Here is an 11,174-nt window from a genome sequence, read left to right as displayed (position 1 = left end):
AAAAAAAATGCACAAAAGACTAATAAAGTTTTGATTGATTGACGTAAATGTTTGGGACACCAGTATTAGACTTTAATGCAAATGACAAATCTTGTTTATCGTGGCTACCCCACTTGATTTTAGTATTTTGTTTTCATGGTCATAAATACTGGTCCCCAAAGACAAAAAAATGTTGGAACCAAAGTCTAGAGAACACTAATCATTGAAAAGTATACCACCTTTTTACCTGTGTGGTAACAAAATTATATCATGGAAGGTGAAGCCTTGACTTGACTTGGATGAGTTCTTACAAGTTTGCAGGACTTACTCTCATGAACAAACCAAAAAAGTTCCATTATGTGCAATAATTGAGATGATATCTTAGCAATATTCTCTTAATTAATGGACCGTCTTCTCTTCATTTGTATCAGGTTCACCTTGTTCTCTTTCTTCTCAAAATTCTCAACTGCAGTCGATACTCTAATTCCAAGTCAACTCCTTAAAGACAATCAAACCATAGTTTCCTCAGGCCAAACCTTCGAATTAGGATTCTTCAGTTCTGGAAATTCGAAGAACCGATATTTGGGAATATGGTACAAGAACATCCCAATTAAAACAGTAGTTTGGGTTGCAAACAGAGACAACCCCATTAAAGACTCATCCGGAGGAGTTCTGAAGATCGACATCAATGGAAATCTTGTACTACTTGTCAATGGAACCAATAGTGTTTTTTGGTCGTCTTCCAATTACACCAATGTCGGGAATACAATTGCTCAGCTCTTGGAGTTGGGGAATCTTATTTTGAACCTGAAGACAATGATGATCCCAAGAGCTATCTATGGCAGAGTATCGATCATCCATCCGATACAGTGTTAGAAAACACGAGATTTGGATACAACTCAAGAACTGGTTTGAATAGGAAATTGAAATCATGGAAGAGTCCGGACGATCCTTCTTCTGGTGATTTCACTTACAGCATTGAACTTCAAGGATTACCTGAATTTGTTCTTCGTAAAGGATCTGTCGAGCAATTTCGTAGTGGACCATGGAATGGGCTTCGATTTAGCGGCACTCCTAAGATGACTCCCAATGTAGTCTCCGTATTTAATTCGGAAGAAGTGTATTTCTTGTACGAATATATTACCAACATTCCTGTACGTGCGATGCATTCGAGGTTTGTGCTGAATCCGTCTGGCCTTCTCCAGCACCTTACATGGAACAATCAGACCATGGAGTGGGACATTATATTATCAGAGCCGAAAGAAAAATGTGATGTTTATGGCAAGTGTGGTGCTTATGGTATTTGTGATATTGTTAACTCACCTATGTGCCAATGTTTAATGGGATTTATGCCCCCATATTCACACGATTGGGGATTTATTGATCCGTCAGGTGGATGCTTAAATAGACGACAATCTATGTGCTATGATAAAGATACGTTTGTTAAGTTTTCTTTTGTGAAATTGCTTGATACATCGACGTCCTGGGTGAACAAGAAAATGAGTCTTGACGAATGCGAGGTGGTCTGTTTGAACAATTGTTCTTGTACGGCTTTTGCTAATTCTGATATTAGAGGAGCAGGCAGCGGCTGTGTCCTATGGCATGGAGATTTGATTGATATTAAACAGGTTATAGATGGTGGGCAAGATCTTTACGTTCGAATGACAGCTCCAGAAGTAATAGGTATGGATGGTCATTATTGGCATTCCAATGTTCCTCCATGAGACACAAGTCATTAGAGTTTTTTCTATCTTTATTGTCTTTTAAAAAGGCACAAAATCAATTTTACGAAACAATTGAATATGTGATGAAGGAACATAACATATTATTAGATATGACAACCCCAAGGGGTTGGCCTAGTGGCAAGCCGAGCCTTGATAAGCTCCTCATGAAGGGTAGGTCAAGTGTTCGAAACCTCACAACGCAATGAATTCCTTGGGGCCACTCTCCAAGGTCCGGTTTGATCTCAACTCTACCATCTGCACGTAGAACTTTCCGAGGGGGTAGTGAGTGTGACCATGGGATTAGTCTAACCCGAAAGGTGGGGACACCGACGATAAGCCAAAAATATATATATATATATATATATATATATATATATATATATATATATATATATATATATATATATATATATTAGATATGATGACAGAGCAATAGATATAATGTATCAAATATGCTATATTAGAACAGAGTTTATGGATAATTTTGTAGCATCTAAATCAATGTGGGGGTAAATATCATGTTCTTGTACTTAGGTTAGGCCATGGTCATTTGAAAATGAAAATTGTGATCGCCTGAAAATAAACCAAGTTATATAAAATTACTGAAGCCAAGCCTATATTATAAGTCATTTATGTTTCATTCTCAATGAGATTGTTATTCTAAGGTAATTAGCCAAGCTTATATGTGTGTTTTTAACTTGCTAGTCATGATGGACATGTAGATGTACATGGCGATTCAACCAAGAATAAAAAACGAGTGATTGTGATATCAGTACCAGTTGTTTTGGGAATGCTTATCTTTTGTTCGACCATCTATTTTATTATTTGGAAGAACAAGAGAAAGAAAAGAGGTAAAAGGATTCATCTCTTCCCTTACCAACATTTTTCTTTTGCAATCATTTGGTTGCCATCATCATTTTGTTTCTTTTAATACAAATGTTTCAATTGTTTTTCAACTAAAAAAAAAAAACTAGTACACAGATGAAAGCCAGATGGATGAGATGGACTTACCTCTGTTTGATTTTGCTACCATAGCAACTGCCACTAATAACTTTGCTTCTGATAGTAAGCTGGGTCAGGGTGGTTTTGGTCCTGTTTACAAGGTATACTACTTTCCATAATGTTGATTGAATTAATGCTCAAACATAAATAATTATAAGGTGAATGTTATATGATCTTTCTTATAGTTATTTTCACCTATGCAATCTCTAGGGTGAGCTATTGAATAGACTAGAAATAGCGGTGAAGAGGCTTTCGACAAATTCCGGACAAGGCCTCAATGAGTTTAAGAACGAGGTTATTTTGATCGCAAAACTTCAACACCGGAACCTTGTTAGGCTTCTGGGATGTTGCATTGAGAGAGAAGAAAAGATGTTAATCTAACAAAAGTTTGGACTACTTTATTTTTGGTTAGGCCCTCTTAATCTCAGAACTATGTTAGAAAATATCATCCAGGGATCCGAAGAAGCTCGAGTTAAATTTTTTTGTTAAAATGGTGCAGATCAGGCAAGAAGTACTATACTCAATTGGCAAAAGCGCTTCCAAATCATCATAGGAGTAGCTCAAGGACTTCTTTATCTTCATAGAGATTCAAGATTGAGAATTATTCACAGAGATCTCAAAGGCAGCAACATTCTATTAGACCGTGAGCAGCAACATTCTATTAGACCGTGAGATGAGCGCCAAAATTTCAGACTTCGGTTTTGCAAGAAGTTTTGGAGGAAAGCAGACTGAAGGAAATACAAATAGGGTGCTTGGAACATAGTAAGTACCACTACACTTACATCTTTATTCATCCACTTTGCTGCTTACAATTTTTTCTTGAATGATGACATGTTGTGGTTATATGTCACCGGAGTACACGATAGATGGACTATTTTCAATAAAATCCGATGTCTTCAGCTTCGGTGTTTTGGTTCTAGAGATAGTGAGTGGAAGGAAAAACAGAGGATTTTTTCATCCTGATCATGACCTCAACCTTATAGGACATGTAAGTGTAGAGATGAACATATTCTTCCTAACTTCACTATTTTATCATTTGATGATTAAAGGGTAATTGGATTCTTTTTTAGGCATGGAAACTGTGGAATGAAGACAAGGCACGTGAACTAATGGATTCATCGATGGGGAGTCAATTACCCAAGTTTCAAGTGTTGAGATGTATCCATGTCGATCTTTTGTGTGTGCAACAACGCCTGGAAGACAGGCCAACCATGTCGTCTGTGGTTTTTATGTTGGGTACTGAGGGTGCAATTTTCATTACGTGAGAACTGAAAAATTCTACAGAAAAAATTGACGGGCCAAGGCCCACGAATTTTAAAAATTGAATTTTGACTGTCTAAGACCGTTGAAATTCTTGATGTTCCCAGATTTGATGGCTTAGAGCTGTCGAATTTCTCTCATCCTTCATTAATTTGACAGATTCAGCCTGTCAAAAAATAAAAATTTGACAATGAAAAATTCGTCGCTAATTCGACCTCTTGGTCCGTCAAATTTGGGCTTTTTTCACATTGTGTTTGTCCAAACCTAAACAACCTGGTTTCTACAATGAAAGAAGTCTAACTGAGGGAAGTCCAGGATCAAGTGAGAATATGTTTTGTTCTTCAAATAAAGTAACTATTACATTGTTAGGGGATCGATAGAAGATTGTCTCAAAACATTTCAAATTTATATCTTTCTCTTGTATGCAATTGACACTTACGAGCTTTTACAACAAAATGGTTTAAAGATAGACTTACTTAAACATGGATGGTGGGTGATAAAATTCACAAAACCCCCATTTTGTGTCGCAAATGCAACATTAATGTAAACCATCTTGTATCTTTGGAAAAATAAAGCTTATAGTTATGTAAAACTGCTCTTGATCTTGTCTAGATTGAAAACAATAAAATTTAATTGTTGAAAATCACTAATATGACTAAACTTGGGTGTGTAAGCCAACCAAATCTGGTGAACAAAAAAGGATGTGCATTCTACTACTCTTCAAATAGAAAAAAAAAAAAGAAAAGCATTATACTGTTTCTCTGTTCTTCTAATTTTGTTTTTCTTTTTGACTAATGACAAATCAACGTGACAAGGGCATAGAACGTTTGAACATTTCCTTATGTATCCCGAAGAAAAAGATCTATGGTTCTATGCCCTTGTCACGTCAGCCACGTACAGACCACGTAGGTTTTGCCGCATTGATTTATCACGGCTCTTTCTTCTTTCTTATTTTCTTGTGCTCTTTCTATTAACCCTAAGAAATAAGTCTCCTAGAAAAGAAGTATTTTACTTTCGAATAAAGATTTTGTAACTCCCCCTCTGATATACTCCCATGGCATGGCAACGCATAGAACGAGAGATTTTCCTCGGGATACACAACTGCACATAATTTTGGAGATGTGCAATTGTATATCCTGAGGAAAATCTTTGGTTCTGTGCACTACCACACCACGGGAGTCAGATTATCATGACTATTTACTTTTACAGAGAGTCGTGATTTTCTTATGCCCCCTCTAACATGTGCTCTCTGACATGGCATGGGCCAGAACCATAGATTTTTTTTCCTCTAGATACACAACTGCACATATTTAATTATGTGGATGTACAGTTGTGTATCCCAAGGAAAAATTCTATGGTTCTACCGCATGCCATGTCAGGGAGTGTATGTCATAGGAGGGCGTAAGAATATCATTATTGTTCTACAAAAGCCTAAAAGAGTAATAAGGGTTTGGTTGATTAGCATACATCAACTACCATTTCTGACTCTTAGCCATACATTTATAAATGTTTGGGACACTTGTAATAGACTTTGATTCCAATGACTAGTCTCATTTATTGTCAATATACTATGTTGAACAATTTTGGTTCTATGTTCTTGAAACAAACAAATTCTAAATGATATTAGGGTATAAAAGTAGGAAGAAATTGGAAGAACTTATCGGTGATTGAGGTACGGAGAAATTGTTGTCCTTAAAACCAATTTTGCCCCCTTCAAAATTAAATCCAGAGTGCAATCGGTCTCAGGCGTCTGATTTCCAAGATTCAACAATCACACTCTTTGCTAACCATTCACTCGAAAAATCAAAGTGGCCTTTGACGCCCACCCACGTGAAGTTTAAATCTAATATTTTCACCCCCATGCATGCATACTAAGATTTTTAGGCACATTGACTGTAGTCACACGGTGCCTTGGGCCCCCATATGCACACGAAGCCCACTCTCTTCTCACTCACATCCAAGCGAGAGAAAAAGAGATGTATCCTTTATTACTTGAACACTATTCTTATATTTATTCGATGTAGGAATAAAGATTTAAAAAGTTATCATTACAATTCTCATAAACAAGAAAACTAAGAGAAGTTTTAACTTTCAACTTATACAAAAAAGATAAAAACTTTACAAATAACACTCAAAAGGTCTTGCCCTCAACAAAATACATGAATAAAACTATGAATTTTACAACATACTACCCATCGTCAAGATAACAAATGTTGGAATGAGTCTAGAGATCACTAGTCAATATTATTCAAAGGTTTAGTGGTCAGTGCATATATGGGTTCAAAAGAGTTTTCCATCCACGTGGTGTGGAATAAAACGCAGGGAGTAGAGGACTCAGTTTCCAGGAAGAAAGAGACATGACATGGCTATAGGCCGTGGAGTTCTACCCATCACGCTTCAACATTTTCTTCTCCTTTCCAAAGTCTTCAATGAATTACATCACACAACTCCAAGAAAAAATATACAACTGAGGGTAGTTTAGTAAATCACCTTAACCTCTACTTCTGAAGGGATGTCAAAGAATTGAATCTTCTTCTTACCCTTTATTTTCAATGTAAGTTGGAGAATTTCACAACTTCAGATTTTTAGGCACTTGATGAGGTAATTTCCTCTGGAATGACCATTGTACCCTCTGCGGGTTCTTTGGTATGTAATATTTCTCTTACCATGCAATTAAGGTGGACCCTGAGAATTTCCCTTGTGGGGCTAGATATTAGTTTGAAGATGAAATTAAAACAATTATAAATCATAATGCATATGTTTGTATTCTCACGAAGTAAAAGAAATTATACAAATCTGATTACTTCTTTCTACCCATGGAAGTCACACCTGCAATAGAGTTATCCCCACATGAAAATAATGGAGTTCGATTCTGTGTCCTCAAATTAAGAAGTTCCAAGTAAAAGAAATTATAAGGATCTGAATTTGCGGTGGTCACACACCATTTACATGTTCAACCCTTGAAATTGTGCGTTTTACTTTTTCAAGATTTTATTTATAGAAAGAGAGATTTACCCGACAGACCTAAATGTTGCATTTTTATTACAAAAACCTCCTTAGAGTTCAGACAACTCCAAGGGAATCTTACTTTGTGAAGTTTGTTTCTCAACAAACCTTACTTTATCAAGTTTGTTAACCATCAAACCTTGGAGTGAGGATCCTCATCATAAAATTCAAATTGATGTGGTTAATTTGTTACTCAATAGACCTTGGAATGGATCCCAACGGCATCAATTTTTTGTATCTAAAAACATGATCTGATGCCAAACGTTTATAGAGGACAAAGTTCTAAGAACTTTGGAAAAAATAATTTGAAAAAAAAAGAAGTTAGTTTTTTTTTTTCCAAAGAATTCTTTTGAATCTAGGTTTTTCCATGACTCTTAATTAGTAAGATTCAAATCTTAACAGGTTAGTCATGCTAGCCTGATTCATAAAGTAAGGTCTGTTGGGTACCAAACTTATAAAGTAAGGGAGTTCTTGCAATAGAATTGCAATCTCGATAAATCTGTCCATAAAAAAATCTTGGGGGGGGGGGGGGGGGAGTCCACTCTACATGAGCCAACTTGAACTAAGTGGCTATGAAAAATATTTTCTGAAATTTTTGTAGGGGCAATGATATATATATATATATATCTTCCCCCACTTATGAGTCTTGTGATTATACTCTAATGATCAAAGATAGTTTCAATTTGGTAGATAACAGGGTGGTTCTTAAAACGTTGACTAGCTTGCTCTCCAATACCTTTCTATTTATGGAGTTATTGTTCCCCTCATTGTACCATCTTTTATGTTGCAAGAATTGTTCCCTCCCATCTGGTCAAGCTATCTTATGTCATTTCGACGGAGTTTGCATTACTAAGGCACTTATTTCCACACATGTCAACCATTGGCAATAGGGTGTCTTTTATGTCCTAACTTCTTGTCATGATCTACAATGTGGGTTTGTGTATGCAATCGCCATTTTTTGTTCTAAACATAAGTGGCATGTTTGGACTCAATGTATCCTATTAGAAATTAAGGAGACGGATCAAAACCTTCTATTGCATGGAATTGTGTCTTCGTAGAAGGAATAAAACCCTTACATGTATGTCAATTTATCCAAATTATCTACCAAGTATTTTGACCGAAAATAACTTTTAGATACGGCCTATAATATGCAATTTGAAACTTGATTCTAGACCAGCAATGATCCCAAATGTCTCCGGTTGTCAAAAAAAAAAAAAAAAATTCCTTCTAAATTGTTTTCGATTCCTAGTTCTTGATTTCGATCCCATCAATTTCTAATCTCAATCAATTGATTTGTTAGTCTCGATTCTAATTGATTCTAAAATAAAGAGATTACGAACCAAGCTTTTCGATTTAGACTACTTCATTCCAGCTAAATGGGTACCTATTCACACCCAAACAAATGTAGTCATTAATGATATCATGACCTAATAGAAGGTATGTTGGACTAGTATAAGGGGCATTTTTGTTCATTAAAAAATAAGAGGTTCTTTTAGCAATTTTCATTTTAAAATTGAGTTTCTCAGTAGCCCATACATAATTATTGTATAAGTACTCTCCTAGAAACCGTAAGGAAAGTAGATTGGAACTTTCTTTTCCTCTAAAGTTTCCGGTTCTACCCCTTACAACTTCTGCGAAAGATATGTGGACCTGAAGAATCGTCCAACCTCTTGAACACCTGTACCTTGGTTGGCGTTCATGACCTCACCTTCCTCGAACCCAAATTCTCTCTTTATTTGTTTATAAAACCAAATTCTTTCAACCCAAATCTCAACTCAATTTTATTTTTCCATACTCTTCTCTTTCTCAAGATATCTCTAATGGAAGTACCCAATTCTGTCGATTTCGAGGATTTTTTGCCAACAATGGCGGATAAATTGGGAGGGGAAGGACTGATTGGACAGCTCTGTAATGGGTTTCAACTGTTGATGGACAGTGATAAGGGATTGATCACGTTTGATAGCTTGAAGAGAAACGCTGGTGTTCTTGGGTTGCAAGACTTGAGAGATGAGGAGTTGTTGAACATGTTGAAGGAAGGAGACATAGATGGTGATGGCGCACTTAATCAGATGGAGTTTTGTGTTTTAATGTTCAGATTGAGTCCTGATTTAATGGAGGAATCTGAAATTTGGTTGGAAGAAGCTCTGCAACAGGAATTGAAGGCTTTATGATTTTTTCTCTTTCTTTTGTTTCATTAATATTCTCTTGTACAGATGATGATTGATGATTGATGATCTTTATTTTGAAAAAAAAAATAAGTGTTGGAATTTGTTATTTCATTGATCTTGGGAAATTTATCAAATAATTAAAAACTTTACAAAAGGAAAATTTACCAAATAACTAAGAATAGTGATGAACGCAGGCGGTTTTGGTACACGGCTGACATGGCGAGGGTACGTAACCGCACATCTTTTTTCAATCTATCTCGATGAAAAATATCTATGGTTCTATGCTCTTACCACACCAGTTGTGTACCAAAACTGTATGCATTCATCATGACTCAATAATTAATGAGTCACGTTCAACAACCTAGTATTTATCATATGTTTTACTCTATGCATTTTGTCTTAAATGGTCATGAATTAGAAATTTTAGAATGAGATTTTTTTTTTTTTTTTTTTTTTTTTTGAATGATATTTATGGTGAGGAGGTCATCCTCACCAAAAATCTGCTCATTTTGAAACTTCTAACCCCATTAAAAATGATTTACAAAAAAATGACAATTTAGAAATCTTCAATTTGTAAAAATGGGACTACTAGTTTTGGAATTAACTGATTTTTGATAAGGATAATCTACTCACCATAGCGATCATCCTCACCAAAAATCGGCCTATTTCAAAACTTTTAACCCATGTAAGACAAAACATGTAGGACAAATACTAAGGTGCTACACATTTCCCATAATTAATAACTTAGTGGTATTTTCTAAATCAACAATACTTTTTGACATGTTTGTGCGATTAAAACTTTGCAAAAGGAATTATGGTTTTACAAACAAGGGCCGAGTTGATTCGTTGGAGTCATCTTATTGAAATGATGACTTAGACAAGTCAAATCATTTAAATTGATTTTAAAAAAAATTATTAATATATTTTTTAATAAAATATTTATGAAGAATGCTAATGTTTAGGATCTCATGGGGCATTGGGATTATCCACCACATTCACTTTGCAGTTATAATCGTCAACCCATTTTAATGTTTTAATGCCTTAATAGTAAATCTTACCTTTCTCAACAAGTAAGACTCAAAATAAGATAAAAGAACAACAAAATATGTCACTCAATGGGCTGGCCCATTGATAACTCAGATCCCATGACCTTCCTCATAGACGGACACATTCATGGTCCTTACACTAGACCATTAAATGCCGCATCCATCAGACACTGAAAATTTTATCTGACAAAATAGAACAAAGCAATGTTGTCCATTGTTTGTTTTTTTTTTAAAGAAAAAGTCCCCTAGCCTTACTAAGATACCAAGGATCTCACCCTTACTATAGAGGGCCGTAGTATTGGATTTCTCATGTGCCAATCCATTTGTGCAAAACGACCTAAGTAAGGCTAAAAATCTTACTCTGTCAGTAAGGAAAGAGTTTCAAAAGGAAAAAAAAAAAAAAAAAAGGACGAAAGATGGATGCATAATGTTAGTTGTCATCCTCTACTGAAACACTACTTATTACATTGTGATGAGTTTAGTTTGTGTGGAAGTCATTAAACACACGTGACACACCGTATGATGCCAGTTTTCATGCGTATCCCCTTTTATGTACATTCACGAAAAAAGAGAGTTTTAATGGTAAAGTGGTAACCGACCAACGTGGTCCTGCAAGTGCAAATTGTACATCAGTTCTTCTCATCTTATCATCTTTAAACAACTTCTTCTCTAAACAAATTTCTTATAGGTTTCATAACTCTTGAAGGAATAAAGGAATAGTGTACTTTAGTCATATGGGCATTGAAGGATGCAAGAAAATACACAAATAAAGAGAAAATAAAACTATCTACTTCTAGAAATGATATTAATATCCCATGCTTGCATTAATTGAAAATGGAAAATTTCATTTCCTATTTTGGGATGCATAAAATAATAGGATAATTTGTTATTGTTTTTTTTTTTTTTTTTTTCTTTTTTTGCATTGATGATTATGGTGTAAAGATCTCAACTTACACTATGCATGGATAAAGATGATGAAAGCAAATATA

General features: G+C 35.3%; 1 protein-coding gene, 1 long non-coding RNA gene and 1 pseudogene across 2 annotated transcripts; all 3 read left to right on the top strand.

Moving 5' to 3' along the window:
• Positions 1-381: 381 nt before the first annotated feature.
• LOC147387355 (G-type lectin S-receptor-like serine/threonine-protein kinase At4g27290 pseudogene) lies at positions 382-1,703 on the top strand (annotated as a pseudogene).
• A 1,655-nt stretch (positions 1,704-3,358) lies between these two features.
• LOC147387354 (uncharacterized) lies at positions 3,359-4,434 on the top strand. Its single transcript, XR_015171116.1, has 2 exons — positions 3,359-3,693; positions 3,776-4,434. It is a non-coding gene; the product is annotated as an uncharacterized LOC147387354 (long non-coding RNA).
• A 4,402-nt stretch (positions 4,435-8,836) lies between these two features.
• Positions 8,837-9,142, top strand: LOC147387353 (calcium-binding protein KRP1-like). The gene has a single exon (XM_086421566.1). It carries the CDS (start codon positions 8,837-8,839, stop codon positions 9,140-9,142), a length of 306 nt encoding a protein of 101 aa, XP_086277692.1.
• Positions 9,143-11,174: the final 2,032 nt, after the last annotated feature.

Source organism: Akebia trifoliata, chromosome 13 (assembly GCF_017979445.1).
Source record: "Akebia trifoliata isolate Shusen 1 chromosome 13, ASM1797944v1, whole genome shotgun sequence".
NCBI classification, from domain to species: Eukaryota; Viridiplantae; Streptophyta; class Magnoliopsida; order Ranunculales; family Lardizabalaceae; genus Akebia; species Akebia trifoliata.
The sequence above is the reverse complement of the archived record's forward strand: the minus strand, read 5'-3'. Positions and strand labels throughout refer to the sequence as shown.

Excerpts from the sequence above, each read along its gene's own strand:
- LOC147387353 (XM_086421566.1), top strand. The coding sequence starts at position 8,837 with ATGGCGGATAAATTGGGAGGGGAAGGACTGATTGGACAGCTCTGTAAT.